Source organism: Leiobunum rupestre, chromosome 2 (assembly GCF_980474605.1).
Source record: "Leiobunum rupestre chromosome 2, qqLeiRupe1.1.hap1, whole genome shotgun sequence".
In the NCBI taxonomy this organism is placed as follows: domain Eukaryota; kingdom Metazoa; phylum Arthropoda; class Arachnida; order Opiliones; family Sclerosomatidae; genus Leiobunum; species Leiobunum rupestre.
In genome coordinates, this window is record NC_143385.1 from 59,408,619 (window position 1) to 59,428,085 (window position 19,467).

The window sequence follows — 19,467 nt, forward strand, 5'->3', positions numbered from 1 at the left end:
GGGGCTGTTTTCCATTTGCGCAGGTTTTTCTATTCCGCGGCTTCTCACGACCTGAATATTCTGTATTAAGCAATTTTCCTTGAAATAAGATTTTTTCAGATAGTTTATTTTTAACGTAACCTTGTTTACCATCCAACTGTGCTGCTGGTGTATTTTTAATTACCAGTCGCGCTGTCCATACCAATAATTTAAAGTTGTTTGAAGTTGACATATCGGTTGTTGAATTATTTTGTTGGGAATAAATCTTCGGTCGACCAGCGAATCATAGCTTCTCAGCCTTTGGCTAAAAGAAAATGTAGTATCTGTAACAATGAGGTTAGTATACTGGCTGCTATTTAAATTTGGTGTCTTCCACCAAAAATGCACCTTTTTAATTGCACTGCATGTTTCCTAGGGGTCAGAAAGAATATTTTTTAACGGTTAGGTTAGCCGGGCGCGCCGCAGGCGCGTAGGCACCGTTTTCATAAAGGAGGTGTTCTACGACAGAGGCCATTCTAACGAAATATCTTGGTATTGGCCTCTCCCATAGGACGTAACTGTCCTATGACAGAGGCCATTCCTTCGAAATACAGGACGCTTACTGTCCTATATTGGAGGCCATTTCAACGAAATAGTTTTTATATAGAGGTAGTTATATCAAGGCTAGCGCGCAACGGTTAGGTGAGCCGGGCGCGCCGCAGGCGCGTAGGCACCGTTTTCATATAGGAGGTGTTCTACGACAGAGGCCATTCTAACGAAGTATCTTGGTATTGGCCTCTCACATAGGACGTAACTGTCCTATGACAGAGGCCATTCCTACGAAATACAGGTCGCTTAATGTCCTATATTGGAGGCCATTTGAACGAAATAGTTTTTATATAGAGGTAGTTATATCAAGGCTAGCGCGCAACGTTTAGGTGAGCCGGGCGCGCCGCAGGCACGTAGGCAACGTTTTCATATAGGTGTTCTACTACAGCGGACGTATATTGTCCTACGACAGAAGCCATTTTAAAAGTGGTGCTAAGGTATTAGCAGCATTTTTATCTGAAATTGAAACATTTTTTAATTCCTGTTTATTTTAGATTTTAAACATCGTTTTTATTTTTCATCATTTTTTATTGTATCGTTTTTATTGTGCCGCCTACAGTTGTTTGAGAGGTATGGCCATCGTTAAAATCGTCCTTAAAGCTGGAACTGTCAGTAAACAGTTACTACACTATGATCTTAGCCTAAAGGCCGAGAAGCTTCGAGTCGCTGTTGGACTATACATATTTTCCCAAGAGACTAATTCAACGAATGCTATTTTAACTTAGAAAAACCTAATTTTTTTTGGTATTTACAGCCCAACCGGACATTAAACAAACACTAGCAGCGCAGCTGGATGGTAAACAAGGTAATATTAAAATTTACCTGCCAGAAATAACCCTTTTTCTAGGAAAAACGATTAATAGTGAATATTTAAGTCATAAAAATCCCCGCAAATGGGAAAACCGTTCAAATAACAAATCTGCGCAACAGGAAAATCGCGCAAACGGGAAACTGCGCAAACGGGGAAACTGCGCAAACGGGGAAACCGCGCAAACGGGAAACTGCGCAAACGAGAAAACCGCGCAAGCGGGAAACTGCGCAAGCGGGAAACTGCGCAATTGGGAACGTGCGCAAACGAAAACTGCGCAAGTGGACCCAAACCTTTTCGATACACTAGCTCTCTAGTCCACTCTAGAGTTAGTGGTTTTAAATATGATACATCCTTCTCCAAGTTATCTTGATCTCTGGTGGGTGACGTAATTTCTTCTTGATTACAATCCTGTACTTGTACCTCAGTTGCTGTGGCGGGCAGTAGTTCATCTTCTGAATCTTCCGGTTCAATCCGGCTGGCTTCGCTAACTAGACAAGACTGTTCCTCCAGGTCTTCGGAGTGTTCGTCTGGGCTATCCCAATCTTCTAGTGAAGCTGACAGCGTGTCATCGTAGGGGATATCATGGTCCTGCTCAATGAAGAATTTTAATTGGTGAACGTGCCATTTACCTATGTTTTTATTAGTTTTGACTTCTTGGAGTTCGTAGGTTCTTGATTATTCGGAACGGCCTTTATCACTTAGGGAGTAACTTTGCCATCACTCCAGCAGCGGTATTAGATTGTTCATGGTTTCTTTTCCACACCCACTGACCTGTCTCCAATTCTGACCCTTCATATTTCTGATCATAGTAATGTTTTTGCTTCTCTTGGGCATGATGAGCGAACCGTCTGGCATTATCCAATGCTGTATGGAGTTCCGACAGAGTTCTTTTTCCATACTCCTGGTATACGACGACGTGGTTTTCTTCTTCCCAAGGTAGTTGTGGTTCTCTTCCATAGGTCAGGAAAAAGGGCGATGTTTTTATTGTGCTGTGGAAAACGGAGTTAATGGCAAGTTGGTGAAAATCTAGGCCTAAGTCCCATTTGTTATGGGCATTTCCCACATACATACTTAATTGTTCACCAAGAACTCGATTGACTCTTTCGCTCAAATTCGTTTGTGGATGATAGGGCGTGGTTAAGTTTGGTGTAACTTTCATCAATCGGCACATTTCCGTTGTCTGATAGTATCCGTTCAGGGCATCCATGACGTGAAACATATTTCAGAAACACCTTGGCGACAGTATAGGCTGTAATAGTCTTGATTGGAAACAACTCCACATATTTTGTAAAATAGTCTACTATTATTTCGCTGTGCAGGTAAAAGTGGACCCATCATGTCAATTCCCACTAATTGCCCTGGGCCATTGGTAGAAGTATTTGAATTCATCTTTCCCATCGGTTTCGTATTACGGGCCTTATATTGTTGGCAAGTGCAACATTTCTTAACCCATGAATAGATTATCTTAGGGAATTTTGGATAGTAGTATTTGCTGGTTATTTTCTTCTCGGTTGCCATACTAACTCGATGCCCGGCTATAGGGTGATCATGGTACATTTCCATTAGGAGAGGATGAATAGTCTTGGGTACCACGACTTTAGCCGGACGGGAAGGAGTCGCTTTTCTATAAAGCAAATTATTTTTTAATTCGTACCGTTCATGACTATCCCCTTGTTTGAGAGCTGTCAGGATTGAATTCCATTCCTCGTCTTCCTGCTGGGCGTCTGAGATGTCCTTGGAGAGAACGGGATCCAAGACTTGGTTGCCTGTTACTAAGTAGATGGTTAGTAGTTGCTTCAGCGGAATGGTTTTGTCTTTATCCAAGCTCTCAATGGATCGGGACAAAGCATCTGCGACACGATTAGACTTCCCAGGGATATAAACCACGTCAAAGCTAAATTCTTGCAATAAAATGGCCCATCTAATTGGCTTGCTTTTAGGGTTTTTCAAGTTAAATAACCATGGGAGTGCCTTATGATCAGTTACCACTTTAAAATGTTGACCTTCTAAATGGTGGCAAAATTTCTCTATGGCAAAAACAATTGCCAAGCACTCCTTTTCAGGGATACTATAATTTACTTCGGCACCTCTAAATACTCGACTAGTATATGCCAGAGGAACCTCTATACCTTCCTGTATTTGTGAAAGCATAGCTCCGATGGCGTATTGGCTTGCATCGGTTGTTACGATAAATGGGGTGTCCGGCTTTGGCATATGTAGCATCACGGCATCTGCAATCCTTACCTTTATGGTGTGGAAAGCTTCCTTCTCCTTGTCAGTCCATCTCCAGTCAACACTCTTCTTTCGCAAGAACTGTAAAGGAGCTATTATATTAGCGAAGTTCGGCACAAATTTAGTGTGATATGTGACCATGCCTAGAAAAGTGGATAATTCATTTATATTCTTTGGGACGGCATAGTTTCGAATAGCTCTTACTTTTTCTTCACTAATACCCACTCCATGGGAGCTGACTATATGGCCCAATAACTCTACCTCACGGCAAGCAAAGGCACACTTAGAAATTTTCAGTGTTAGACCTGCTTTGTGTAGTTGTGACAAGACGAATCGTAATGCCTTAATGTGCTCTTCCCAGGTTTCGCTGGCTATGACAATATCATCCAGATACCAGTATACACCAAGCCGGTTGCCATTCTTCAGTAACCGGTCCATGAGTCTTTGAAATGTGGACGGACTCGTTTTCAGACCAAATGGCATAAATTTGAAATGATACTTTCCACTATCGACAATGAATCCAGTATACTGTTCGCTTTCAGGCTCCATGGGTACCTCCCAGAATCCAGCCCTAAGATCTAGTTTGGTTATATATTTTGGTTTAGCAATAGATTCAAAAATTTCATTTATACGTGGTAGACTGTTTGGGTCGTCTTCTATTAGGTTATTGACGGGTTTGTAGTTTACACAAACTCGTCTTCCACCATCTTTCTTCCCTACGATATGAATTTGGCGAGTCCAAGGTGTTGTGGAGGGAGCAATGACTCCATCTCTTAGCATTTTCTGAATTTCTTCGTCTACTACTTCCTGTTCCCTCTTTGAAAATCGACGAGGTTTTCTTTGAACCGGCTTCGACCCAGGTTTAATGTTAATGCCATGCTTGATCCAACCAGTGCATCCAACTTTGTCAGTTACTACAGTGGGAAATTCCTTTAACAATTTCAACAACTCACTTGTCTGCTGTGGTGTTGGAGGAATCGAGAACAGTGAGTACCTCTTGTATTATGTGATCATGCACTGTTGCAGCTTCCTTCTTCTCTTCACTATCCATTCGGTGGAGTTGTACTGCATTATTATCCCACTGCAACTGGTACTGTTGAAAGTTGACTATGGCTTTGATTCGGGTCAAGTAGGCAATTCTCCAGACAATAGGGCAAGGCAAGGAGCCAACGACATTGAAATCGGTACTCCCAGTATTGATGCCATTAACACTTGTCCATAGCGTAATATGTCCAAAGATTGGAATTGTCTCTCCGTTTGCCTGGAAACAAATCTCCTTTACTTTTTCCATTGAACTGGATAGACTCAAGGACTCCAAATATGGCATGGTCACAAAACTGACCTCGGCCCCAGTATCAATGCAGGCCAGATTAGTACTAGAATTTATTGTTAGATATATACCAAAATATTGTCGCAAATTCATACTTAAAAACGTTGCAGGTGGGTTATCGAAAGATTGAAGTCCTGCTTCATTCAACCTTCTTGTTAGTTTTCCTTCTTTTCCTTTCCGTCAGTAACTGGAGCGAAGTCCGGCTCTTCCGTCCTCTTGGCATAAAGGATTTGGATTTTTGGCCTCTGTTGTTACTGGTTCTTCCTCTCCCATAGGCGGTGCCGGTATTGCTGGCTGCCATTAGACACAGACTTGGAGGGTGTCCTGGCTGCCCACAGTGTTTACATAGCTGATTATACACGGTGTTCATCAAAGTCGGAGATTGTCCGGTACTAGTTCCAGGAACTATGTAGCCATATCCCATTAGCGACGGTTCCAGCATTCGCTCCATATTAACCAATGTTTGCCGAAATTCATCTAGGTCCTCTTTATCGTAGGTCATAAGATGCTGTTTATATATTAATAACACATTTTTAAGAGTTGCCACCAATTGCGCCTGTGACAATGGTTGCATTAATGACAAGTTCTTTTGGACAATTCGATCGATAAATGCACTAACAGGTTCATCGTACGTCTGCCTGGTGTTTTCTATTTCAAATCTCACGCTTTCTTCACGGCCCTTGGGTATGAATCTCTTCCCGAACGCTCGTTCAAACTCAGGCCAAGTCCAACTGTTGGGATGATTGGTGGCTTCATACCCCTCGTACCATATGCGAGCACTCCCAGTGAATATGGTCCTTGATAAGGCAGCTAAGTCACTTAATTCAAGCTGTTTAACTTGCATAAACAATTTTAGTTCTTTTAGAAATGCTCGGGGATTCTCATCGGAACCCGAAAAATTAGGAACTGGAATTTTTATAGTACTCACATTAGCACCAAAGGTAGATGTGTCAAAATGTGATCCCATGGACGACCTGCCAGGAGCGTTAGACCCAAAAGATAACCGATGTATCGCAGAAACCCCTCCTACATGTCCAGCCTGTCCCGGAATGTTTCCAAAATGCACCTGTCTTGAGGGTTTCTGTTGCGTAGATGCCGCCGATGGATTAGCAGGTGCCGGTACTGTAAATGGAATATAACTATTCCCTAAATTACGGTTAGTTGATTGTAAATTTACAGTTGGTGGGCTATTAGCCCTCGCCCGTAATCTTTGTAACCGATTAGGCAATCCAGTACCAGTCGGAGAAGCAGTAGGGGTACTTGGCCTTGGCTGCCTGTTCGGTGATGGAGGACTTATCACGTTTAAGGCATCCTGTAGTACCGTCATCAAGGAGGCCAAGGTAATAGGTTTTTGCGCCAACCCACTAGTGATTGTTCCGGAAGACATAGTGGCTATAGTAGGAACACTAGACAGAGATCCCGAGGCCATACTGGTATTGGTTAAGGTCGCTTGACCTGGAATATTTAAAGAGTTACTCTGCGGAGCTGGATTAATTACAACTGTTGCACTAGTCGGAAAGGGTTGTTTCGCCCACCCGCTAGTTGGAATTCCAGAAGGCGTCGAGGCTGTAGTAGGAATACTAGACGTAGGTCCCGAGGCTATACTTGTATTGGTTACAGTCACCTGACCTGGAATATTTAAAGAATTGCTCTGCGCTGCTTGATTAATTGGAGGATTATTTACAGCTGTGGTATTAGTGGAAGGAGAAATTAAAGGCTGTCCATTGGAATCCCTTTTCCATTTCCATGCTTCAGCATAAGTCCTCTCTAATTGTAATAATGCCAAGTCAAGAATAATATTATAATAGCACCAAAGGAAACAACCAACACCTTAGCACAACGACTTAATATACGACTGCTGGGAAAACAATATAGTATCCCAAAATGTAAAAGAGTAATGGCTGTAAACGCTCCAAGCACAAACTAGGCACCAAGGGTTAAATAAAATTTGGTAAATCATATTCCTCGTGTGGAACAATTTAATAAAATTTAAAATAATAATTATTAAATTAAAGTTAAAACGTTAATAGATACCAATAAATATTCAGCTGGGCTTACGATTTCAAAGCGTGGCCAACAAAGAGTCCGTTATTGTTGAGAAATCCGATACGACGATAATGGCGGCCGTTTGTTATCGAAAAATGAAACGACCACTTGGCCAGTCTTCTTCCCCAGGATTGTAGCACGTGTCAAATGTAGTGCCAAAAAATGGCGCGAAAACGACACAATATGGCGACGCCGTAACATGTATTTCTTGTTAGAAACTCGTAACGTGTGCTCACTCGGGGCACCATAAATTAGGTAACGAACTTATTTAAAATAAGTTGAGGACACGTTATTTAAGTAACTTCAATACTTAATTATTAATTTGAAAGATTTACAATCCCTAAGTCGAGTGGCGTAATCGGCTTCGAGGGACCTCTTGTTCAGCTATCCTCCTGTTCTATCTGCCAACCCCTTTCAGCTAGTCACGGCTATTTATATTCTTAACGTTGCCGGTGGCGCCCCCTTTATCCGGGTTTTGATATATCTTGTTTTTTTTCCATGTGACGTAACACAGGTCCCTACACTAATAAAAGCGTAATGAATAATGAAAGTGAAGTGGTAACTACAAGTTTAGTAGAAGTTATGTGTAAGAAAAAGGGCAAGAAAATAACCATAGGAACACAGTGGGAAGATCCAACATTGTTAGATCATGCCTACTCACAAATTCAACCAAGTAAACATCAGATTCGTAAGCACGACTTGGGCTTCCAGATTAATATGCACGACTACGAAGATCGACTCACCAACAGAGACTGCAAGTTTTATACTGGACTAGATTTGATACGTTTTACATATTTAGTCAATATTCTAACAAATATTTTCCAAAAACTTCCCTATACCATGAAAATCAGTGACCAAGTCCTAATGTTTTTAATGAAACTGCGACTCAACCTGCTGTTTCAGGATTTGGGTAGAAGGTCCCATATTTCAGGCTCATTGGCTGGGATAATTTTTAGATTTTGGTTAGATATTATGTACGAGCATCTTTCTGATTTACTATGTTGGTTACCCAGGGGTACTATTTCATCACGAGAGATTCCGGTCTTTTAAGTTTACTTCACCCTGGTGATGAGGTAATTTTAATTTTTAACTGAGGCATACATTCTTAGTACGCCAATGGTGTTTTTAAAATTCAGTAGTAAATAACTAATTACCCTAAATATAGTATAGGTGATGGCTGACCGCGGTTTCACTATATCAGTTGACTTGGATTTCATAAAAGTTAAACTGAACATTCCTGCATTTACGAATAAAAAACAACATTTGGAAGAAGGGGAAGTTACTAGAACGAGAAGAATCGCTACGGTTAGAATTGAAGTAGAAAGAGTAATTGGAAAACTAACAACCTTAAATACTTTAAGGGCAGTTTTGCCATTACATTTCTATAAAAAAGTCAATAAAATTGTTACACTTTATGCTGCTTTATGCAATTTATAGCCTTCTATAAGTAAAAAACAAGAAATTATTAATTAAATTTTTATTTTAAAACCATTTATTACCGGTATTGTTTAACAATAAAACTTTTTGATATTCAAATTTGTACTGAAATTTATTTAAAATATGCAGGGTTTCGAAACTTCCATTAACCTAAAATTAAGGAATAGAACTTAAAGAAATAATAAATAACTACTTGGGTTTGTTTCATTATAATGTCTTAAATGAACATCCCTAAGCTTGATAGGTGCCCCTATATCATTTATGTAACGAAAATAGCTAAGCCTTGGTATATCCAAATGATAATATTTAAATAAAACCATATCTAATTGGTATTAAATAAAATTTCAACTTACCACAAATTATTTATTCTTTTTCCATGTTTATTAAATATAGTTTTAACAAACTATGTATTGTTATGGTTTAACAAAACACAAAATTTTTTAAAACGTCGAACGAAACTATCTACTGAGAAAACGCGTTGAAAACGGATATTCGTCTGCAACTACACCGACATGCCATGTCGCCCGAAAATAAAATATGACGTCATACAAAAATGGGAGGTTACCTCATAGACATAGGAACTATACTTATACCTAGACAAACTGCTGGATCTACGAAATTGAGGCCGGTTTTGAGCAATGGCGCTTTCTTATGCGTGATATGGACAAAATTACGTGGCGCCCCCTACGGCGTCTACGCGCGGCTAACTATACCTAGACTATAGCCTTGACTATACTAAAAAAAGTAAGTCCGCTGTAAGATGTAAACAAAGGAAGTATGGAGGAATGTACCAATAAATTTCCAAATTATATAATGAAATGTTAGTAAATATTAATGATATTTATCTGTTAATGTAATACTTATGAATATATTAGTTTCAATATTAATATAAATAATAGCAGAAATACATGATAATAGGAATAAAAATAAACAGTGTCTGAGTATTTGGCTATTGACATTGCAATCAAAGGATGTAAAAGAGAGGTATAATTGTGGAAGGGATTCTACACACACTGATAAAGGATTAAAGAACTCTTATTGCCCTTGAAAAAGTATTAGCTTGGTGAGTCTTTTTCGAATAGCTTCTTTCTTCATTTGATTGTTTATGTCTCTGCTTATTTTCCTCAGCCTTATGTTAACGTACATTTCGATAATCTTTTTCATCAAAACATTAACGTGGTGTTGTGATCCAAGTTCGTCATCAAACATGTGTTCAGTAAGAGTTGGAAAAATATTGTCCGTTACTAACTGGCGCAGAACCAAACATTCTATTTTTAAGTCAATGTTTTTAGCCACAGTTTGAATTGATCCAAAGTATCTCACTGCCTTCTCGGTCAAGCTACATATCTTGAGAACACTAGCTGTCGGATGACATAATCCACCATTGTCCTTTAAAAGGAGAAGAAGTTTGGTTGGATCCCCCTTTACATAGCTATGACTTGATAGTGAGGAATGCCTTTCGTCTAAAGCGTGTAAACATGTTTCGGATTTTAATTCTTTTTGTAATTTCTTTACAACAAAACCAGCCATATAACGGATTATGTTTTCTCGTAAGATGTTGGATGTTGATGTTTCATCCGTAAGAAACATAATAAAGTCATCCATTTCTTCCTCTAGAGATTCTTCTTTAATAACTCTAAGTTCGTTGGTTGGAACTGTTACCATGCACAAATTTGGAACGTGAGTGTTGTCCAAAGCAATTAAGTGGCCACTTTTTTGATTTTCAATTTTAGTAACCAACGTGTTTTTGTATGCAGCAGTGAAGTTTCTACAAGTAGGATTGTGGTTCCAACCTCCTAGCTGACGAATTGTGTTAAAAACTTAAAATATAACTCTAAATGGTCCTGCGAAAGTTTTTAAGTTAAAAGGTACCTTAAAAAATAAACAATTGTTTGCAAAATCTGGTATTTTAAAAAATATACTTCAGTGGTCCATCAGGGGGAACAATGTACTTCTCTCCAATGTCCAAAACACTGTGAATTGTGACACCAAAACCAATAATGGCTGTCTTTCTTTGGCTTTAAAAAATCAAGTTGCCTTCCAGGTCTGTTAAATTGAATAGAAGTTCTTTAGTCTTCATTATGTAACATTTGGTTATTTCAAGGTTGGAAAGTCGAATTGGTGCCTTGTAACCTTTAGCCCATGGATTTCGAGAGTTCAATACCTCAAACAAACTGCAAGGGACAGTGAGGTAAGATACGGTGTCAAAATTGTGGAGAAAAGTTGCTTAAAAATTGTTTTTTTGTAGATACTGATCAATATTTGATATAAATTTAGATGTTGGCCCGCTTCCTTGAAACACTGGATCACCAGCCTCTTTCAAAAATTCTATGCTTTTTGCCACAGAACTGCTAACTGTTTGTGCGGCCAAGTTGACTTTCATTTTTTGAGTTTTAAACTGTATAGGAAATTTTGATAATTTGTTAGCCAACGTTAATCCTTCATATTCTTGATACCTCTGAAGGATGGCAATATATGCCCATTCGAATTTCTAAATATTTACATTAAATGTTGTTCAATTTCTTGATAACTTTTTAAGGTGAATGTTAGATCACTTTTTCCCCTCGCAAAAACCGAAGGAATTGAGTCTTCCTTAAGAATTCTCCGCGTGAGATCTTTCGCGTTTTTGCCAATATAATCAGCTAGGCTAATACCCAAGGCACCACCTTAGGCCTAAGTCGTCAAGCGACTTTTGAAGCCATTAATTCAGGTGGCCGGGTTACAATGCGATAATCTGATTCTTTAAAGTGTTTTCCACAAACAAAGTGATACTTTCCGGGTACTAAGTTCCATCGATTTATTGCCTTAAGATATTTTGAGCACAAGTTTAAGTTAGATTGAGGTAATCTTTATTGTGAAAAATGGACAATACAAGGTTTTAAACAAAGACCTGAAATTGTTATGATAAAAACAAGAAATACTTGTGAAATGGTATTTTTTCCTTTGGTGACCGACTTTGACGATTGGAAGCCACACAAGTTTGTACCATTTTCAATTGTTTGAAGTTTAAATTTACGTAAAATATTTTATTTCGCGTTGTATTTTACCAAAAACTAACTTTATTTTCGAAAATTAAACAATTTTTACAAGTCTCGGTAAGCAAATACGTTTTTGCGTCCAGCATTAGAATTTTCCGCTTTTTATAGTTTCTCCATTCTCCACCAAACGATTTGGTGGCGCCACGGAATTTTGTCCATATCACACATGAGACGCGCGTGGGACTGAAAACCGGGCACAAAAAGCTAGTGCCTTCAGAATCTGCAATACTCCGTCTAGGTATAAGTATAGTTCCTATGTCTATGGGTTACCTCGTAAATCCCGATATACCTTTCAAAAATTTTGAGTAAACACCACTATCAAATTCCTATCAATTTTTATCTAATGATTCAGTCTATATATCAAATCAAAATCAAATGAGTACTTTCTACCAGAACAATTTTGTTCCTTTAAAAAATCTTTACAAGGTACCTTTATTAAAATCTTATCAATTTTTCACTAAAGTCACTTAAGTTCATATATCAAATGAAAATCAAATAGGCACGTTTTTCTACGAATACCTTAAATGGAAATTTACAACGCTAATCCCTAATCCCCGGAATAATGTGAACTACGGTTTTGGTTTTAATTTTACTTTGCCAGCGCGTCATCAAAGTTGGCCGTGTTTTACCGCTGCCGAAAATAATTCATGGCACGAGAAATCACGTGACTCTCTTCAAAAGACATGTTTTAGGAAGCATGGACGAACTGCCGTATAAAAAAAAACAATGGTTTACCCCTCCCCCCCTTTTACGTAAGCAGGAAAATGAAAAAGACTGTTAGCAATCAACTTTTTGACCGAGAGCCGAAGATTATATTAAATTAAAATCAATATTTTAACTTAGTTTTTCGAAACTATCAAAAATTAAGTTTCACCTAACCTACGAAAATCAATCTCGTTTCAATTTTTTTTCAAAAGATGTCGACACGTGTCCTATCCCATTAAAATCAAATTTTCGTAATGATAAATATGCGGAATTAACTTTTTTACGGTATTCTGAAATCTTTCAAAATCAATTTTTCTTTGTATAGAATTTTTTGTGTTAAAAATCATATCAAAATTGGTAGAATTAAAAAAAAATTCTTAAATCGATCAAAAAAAGTATCAGATTCAATAAAGATATGATAGTGCCCATCTTTGGTCGACGCCCTTTTAAATACCAGCCAAGGACCATATAGAGAGTAGCTTGCACGTCCAAGATCCATGTATTACTAATCTGCGAATCGCTGAAAGAATTTTATCGAAGCATCGATTATCATTCGTTGGATCTGGTATTACGAAGATGAATTTCAAAATATGTCCCAGAAATGGATCAAAATGGTTGAAGCCTGATACTTGTCTAGAATATCATGAGAGAGAAATAGGCCTGGCCATAGATAAGCAAGATTATAGAGCGATTTTATAGATAAGCAGAATTATAGATAAGGTCTCGCATTTTTTATAGATAAGCAAAATTATGGAGCGATTTTTATAGAGCCACCGAATTTATAGATCCAAAATTATGGAGCGATTTTCATAGACTCACCGAATTTATAGATCCAAAATTATGGAGCCCTCTAACTTCACCTCATTTTATGGATACCTCCACTTACCTATCTTTTTTTACCTAAAATGTATTGGAAAAAAATAACGAGACGAATATTATACTAAATCATTTTTTATTACACTTTTCTGTACATGTTTTAATAAAATAGGCTGTAAAATATTATTAATTAGGGAGATTCTCCTTTTAAAATGGAAATTATTTAATAAGGAATAGTTAGTTCGATCTTCTACATCGAGGAAAAAGAAAGTTACGGGAACGAGATCAAATTTTACGCGATGTTGAGCATGAATGATTTTAAAAAGACGTTCCCGCAATAATAGTTTTTTGCAAATTTGCAATCGGGAAATAGTCTCCCGTGTTCCAGAAAGGCATCGTCTTCCGCACCCCAATCTCCGATCTCACCACCGCAGAAAAAACACTTCACGTAGTCCGTAAAGTTTGTGTAGAAAAAACCCGCGTTGGTGAGTTCCATATGGCACGGCTTCTCTAGCGGGAAACTGGTGAAAGTCTTCAACCGCTCGTCCGCATACCTCATAGGGCCTAGTTGGGCATCGTAGGTCTCCTGTAGCTTCGCGAACTCGAGCTTGGCGTACTCGCACTCGGGGAACAAGGCGGTGTGGCAATGTAAGGGGTTAGATCCCAGCTCCCAATCCCGCACCAGACCGTCGCACCAGAAGCAGATAGTGATATCCTTATGCCCTACGAAGAAGAAGCCCGCCTGAGCCAGTTCGAGAGTGTCCATATATTCCACCGGGAACTTTTTAAAACTAGCGACTCGTTTCGCCAGGGTATTCATTTTTTTAGAGGAAGTTAAAAATTTAGTCTGACACCTTCGTAAACTAGCGATCGAATGATTCCTACCGAACTAAAATCCAGGGAGAAATCTCTAACTAGGGGGGGAGAGACCCCGAATGAAGGAATTTCTCAAACCGTGAGAAAGTTGGGGAAAAGAGAGATTCACGCGGCCTCCAAAACCTATTATCCAATTATGCAAAAATGTTTGGTTTCCAGTCGTTTCCGTTTTTCACCCTCTAAAATGTCAACCACCTCTTTTAAAAAACAGTATACTATGGCTTTCTCGGCAGTCGAAGAATAAGGTGGCTGGTTAGTTTCTACAATATCCTCGTCAGCTATAAAATGAGCTACGTTTCCACATTCTTCCCCTAATAGAAATTTACAATGGGGGAAATATTTCCTATGCTCACCGAAAGGACTATCGCCTTTTTCCCAAGCCATAAGTTCACCCTCACACGCGAAGCATTTAACGGAATCTTTATAATTTAAATAATAAAACCCAGCCCGAGCTAAGGCTCTACCATCTACGATATTAACAGGGAATCCCTTGTTAAACGAACGAATTCTCTCAAGCTCATGGCGCATAGGATTTAGCTCCGTCTCATCCGTCTGCTCTTTATCGTCTATCGGCAGTGTTAGGACGGGGACATTCCCCGTATTCTCGTCATTTACGAATTTACATAAGCGATTCTGCTCGATATGTTTCAGCAACGGGACGTCATTAGTCATCCACCCCTTGACGACCCTCTCGCAAGAGAAGCACATGACGTTATCAGTGTGCCCGGTGTAGAAAAAACCAGCTTTCGCTAGCTCCCTCGCGTTTAGAAACTTACATGGAAACCCTCTGAAACTAGCGATTCTATTTTTCTCAAAATGCATCTTTTTTAACGGAAGCCGAGTAAAAATGGTGTCTATCACCTTCGTCCGCGACCGATCGAATGATCCTTAGAACTGAGGCGGGAGGGTAAATCCCTCTTTCCATCTCTCGCTGAGGGGTGAACGGCCCCCCCTAAAAATAGTCTATTATCACGCGGCCCCTCTCGAATTCCTCGGGATAAATCTATTTTTCCCCGGGCATGTCTAGACCTCGTCCTTCATCTAAGACTTCGACTATTTCGTTTAAAGAATCGTATATTAATCGTGATTCGGGGTAAGTCGAATAATTCAGCTGGTTGTCCTTTTCTACGATATCCTCAGCGGCTATTAAATGCTTTACATTTCCACTTCTTGCCCTCGAAATAAGAAATTTACAATGAGGAAAATTTTCCCAATGTTCCTCGAACGGACTATCTTCCTTATCCCAGTTCATTAGTTCCCCAGAACAGGAAAAGCATTTTACGCAATCTTTGAAATTCGTAAAAAAAAACCAGCTTTGGATAAATGCCTAGCTTCCCTTAAAGGATCAATCGGCAAACCTTCCTTATTATTAATATTATTCTTAATATAATTATTATTAAATCCTCTAGTAAAGGAACGAATTCGCGCGATCTCGTATCGCATCGGCTTTGACCCTTCAAGCTCCATCGACAGGGCTGGGACATCCCCCGAAAAATCATTTCTTATGAACGGACAAAAGTTACACTCTTTTTCGTGTCTTAGTAACGGGACGTCGTCGGCCGTCCAGTCCTTGACGACACGCTGACAGGAGAAACACATTACGCTGTCCCGGTGACCGACGTAGAAAAAACCCGCTTTCGCTAGCTCCCTCACGTTTAAAAACTTACAGGGAAAACTCTTGAAACTAGCGATTCTGTTTTTCTCAAAATTCATCTTAAGAAAAAAAGCGTCTACCTCTTACTTCTCCGACTTCGGGAATGACCCGGGGAATGATCCGGTACTAGACGACTAAAAAACCTCGACTTTCTCTTTCCCCCATCCCCCCTTACGAGTTTAGACGTGTATGTTGAAAAAATAAAAACATAAATTCGAACGAAACATTTATTAACGCAAAGGAAGATATTACAAAAAATGATAACACTGAATATAAGAAAAATGATACGAAATGAAAATACGCGCGCGAATTGAGAAAATTACGTAATGGTTTTTTAAAAACATAAGAGTTCGAAAAATAATTAATTGTTTTTTTATAAAGAAAAGTTTTAAAAGAATCCTTCGTCTTCCTCGAAGAGCGGCGAGGGAGCCGTCTGGTGATGGGTCTCCAACCACTTGGCGAAGCGGCAGGCCTTCTCCCGCGCACAGAGAAGCGTCGGGCTCCCTCGCCGATGAAACCGACACCGATAGTTCTGGCCGATGCTGATGTCCTTGGCCTTGGGGCAACCGATTTCCCCGAGTTCGATCACCTCTTGGGGGATGAGTTTCCTGAAAACGTGACATTTCTCCTCTCCCTTGCAGTAAACGAATTCGGAGTCCTCGGTTAAGGCCTTGAGCCGATGTTCTAGCTCGATGTAAGGGGTATCGCCGTGGTTCCAGAGGTAACCGTTGATATGGGTAAAGACCCATTGATTTTGCCGGGCTACGTGGTGAGAAAGACCGCTACCGTGGTACGGAGGTTTAACGAATAAACTTTTAACTAGGGGAAACTCCCCGACGAACGCGACGGCAACTTCTTTAACGACCGGTTCGTATTTCGCGCCGAGTAAGAATTCAAAATCGACAACTACCAGCGGTCTTTCCATGATGTTTCTGTTGGCTGATACCCCCTCTGACTCAAGGTAAGTTAAATCCGCTTCTTAAATAGGGTCTCCACGCGATTGTCATTACTCCATTGGTTCCTCGTGAACCTATCAGCGAAGGAGGTCAAACTCCGCCCCCTATAGCGATGTTCCAGATAGAGCACGCAGTATTGTCCGCAAACTTTGCTTCCCACGGCCTGTAGACGACGTCTATTGTAGAGTATTTTCGAGGAATTTTTTCTCAGGAACTTTTTTATCGTGGGGAGGGTCACCGGACGACCCGCCGAGTCAAAGTACCCGGCCCTCCTGAAAGCGTCTAGGTAAATAGCTACCCAATGAGTCCCGGGCCCGTCGTGAGGATCGAGGTTAACGACCAGGGAGGCGGGGAAGGAAGGGATATATTCGGGGAGTCTATCGGAAGCAAAGGCACCTTGATACCCGGGTAAATGCCCGAGGATCTCGTTTATTTCTAACGTGTTCATTTTAATAATCAATCACCACGTTGCGGTCTTTGTCTATTTGCATTAAACTATGAAATTCCCCGTAAATAACGACCGAAACCGATTCAGTGAGCGGGGTTTCGAATCCCAACTCGATACGTAACTGTCCCCGTCTTACGGGGTTCCAATGAGAGTTGTCACTCGCGGAAAGATCAGGCGTGATATCAAAGGCATATAGAGTATAGCCCCTCGGATATTCTGAGTGCGATATACTATTCCCATCATCTTTAAAATGTATATTAGTCCCCGTAAACAAGGTGTAATATTCACGGGCAAATTGATTCTGGGAAAACTTGGGCTGGAGAGGTTTGCTCGGAACCGCGTCCGAATCAACGTAGAGAGATAAGAAATTTAACCCGAATGGTTGAAAGTTATAAGGATTTTTATGAAAATCGCCCGCGCAAGCCGTATGCGAGACTAGGCCGATAATAACGCGTTGAGGGAGCGGTCCCAGCCACACATTGTCGAGACTCGTATTTGAAACGCCGGTGAGCAGTACGTGGCTTTTCACTTCGGTTCGGGTAAAAGGGTACTTCGCTGTGGCGCCTAAGAGAGCGTTTTCGTGAGCCAGAATGATTTGAGGACTTATCTTGCATTTCCGTATTTCCAAAGTAGCGTCCGTTATAGCGATCTTAAAATTCCCCACGTTTAACGAGGGGTCTCCCATAAGGACAAAGGCCGTTTTACTCCTTGAAAGTCGGACTTTAATTTCCACCCCGCTTAGAAGGTATTTCGGAATGTTGAAAAGGTCGGCGTATATTGCCCCTACTAAGGAAATTTCCTTTGAATCCTTAATAGCTGCTTGACGAATCTTGCTCCCCGAGTTGGTAATTATATCGTCAAACTTTCCGGCAGCGTCTTTGGCGTAGAGACACGAAGTCAGGTGAGAAGTTTTAGCCTCGCCAGAATAGTTCAAGAGCGATTCTAAATAGGCTCGGTATGAATATCGACTTGCCGAGGGCGTGATTAAATTGTCGTTCAAGTAGATTTCAATTTGATCGAAGAGACTATGCATTAGGTTATTACAAGTTGATAATTTAACGTCGGGGTCTAAATTAGCCCCATTCTCCCGCGTTACTTTACATTTAACGTGAAGGAGACTCATCGCGAGATCCGTATACTCGGGGCTTTTAGGGATACAAAATTCAATCTGGGAATCATCTCGTAGCGTAGAGATCGGTCGATAGAAAGTTGGAGTCGCGCTTTCGACGCTAGTTTGCACGGGGGTGACCGAGAACAGGTCCAATTCCGATTTCAAGGCTTCAACTTTGTACATTTTGGTTCTTTTTTAGTTGAGGGAAAAAATGTCACGAACGTGTTTCGTGGACTTCCGACGAGCTACTGCCCCGATTCTGCGTTTAACGGTCCTTTTTCTAGTTTTCCTCCTGCTCGTTGTTTTCTTCTTCTTGCTTCTCGTTTTAGTTCTCCTACGCTTTTTCCGCCCCGAACCGCTTTGTCCGGTTATCCCTTCTAGAGCTTCACCGAAACGTTTCCTCGCCGAAGATTTTATATTCTCACCCGCCACGGCGTCATTGAGAATTTTACTGCCGACCCCCAACGCTTGTTTTCCTATATACTTCGCCCCTCTAACTAAAAGAGGGGAGGCCCAGCGGAAGAGCCCCGAGAACAGACTTCCGAGACCGTGCCCTTTCTGATAAGCCGCTCCTTGATAGAAATTAGACCCCCCAGTTTGCGCTTGATTAAGATAATAATTTCTATAGGGACAGGACCCCCGCGCGTCGAGGACATCCGGCTTAGGCATCTTGTTTCCGTAGATGTAGTTTAACCGTCAGAGACCCGAAGGCAAATGGCGCCGGTTTCCCCTGAGGGTTCATTATATGTACTTGGATCGTGTCGAAATAGCGTTTGGAGACTCGCACGTAATGAGGCACGTCATAAATTTTCCCGACGTTATCTCCGAACGAGCCTTCTACGGGGACAATCCTAACGAGAGGAACGAGAGTGTCACCCACCATTTGATCTTCGACGATATTAGTATAAACGTAAAGTTGAGGGGGGATTTGAAAGCCTATAAGGGCCGGCCTAGCGCCCCGGTAACCCCTTTCCAAAGATTGAATCCCGGGATCGAAGCCCAATGTCATGGCTAGACCAAAATGAAATTGCACTAGTACGTTATGACGAAAGGGGCTTATTCGAACTCGGCGAGTGATCTCGTTATATTGAAGAGACGTCTTCATATCTTTAATAATTTCGTTTATTATCTTAATTAAATGTTCGATGGAAGAATAGTACCCTATGGGTACCCTATAAACGTGGGAGGTCCCCCTGGGTCTTCTAGGCTGAGCCGCGCATTCGGCGATCTGAGCTTCACCCGTAAGAGTTTCTCCGTTTTTGGCGACATCGAAAATCTGCTCAGTTTTTTTCCCTTTCGGATTTTTTTTCCCCGGCGTGGTAATTTTAAATGTTATTCCCAAACTAGGTTGATCGGCTTGAGGTGGCTCTAGGTTTTTTTCGATGCTAGTCTCCGGTTCATTTTGCTTGACTTCGATTGGAGACGGGTTACATTCGACAG

The 19,467-nt window shown here is 40.6% G+C and overlaps 2 protein-coding genes across 2 annotated transcripts in view; both read right to left on the reverse strand.

Moving 5' to 3' along the window:
- LOC149958559 (uncharacterized) overlaps positions 1–19,467 on the reverse strand; it is a 60,997-nt gene that overhangs the window by 25,329 nt on the left and 16,201 nt on the right. The gene's annotated exons all lie outside the window — the stretch shown is intronic.
- LOC149958562 (uncharacterized protein F54H12.2-like) lies at positions 16,918–18,210 on the reverse strand. The gene has a single exon (XM_090167217.1). It carries the CDS (start codon positions 18,208–18,210, stop codon positions 16,918–16,920), a length of 1,293 nt encoding a protein of 430 aa, XP_090023343.1.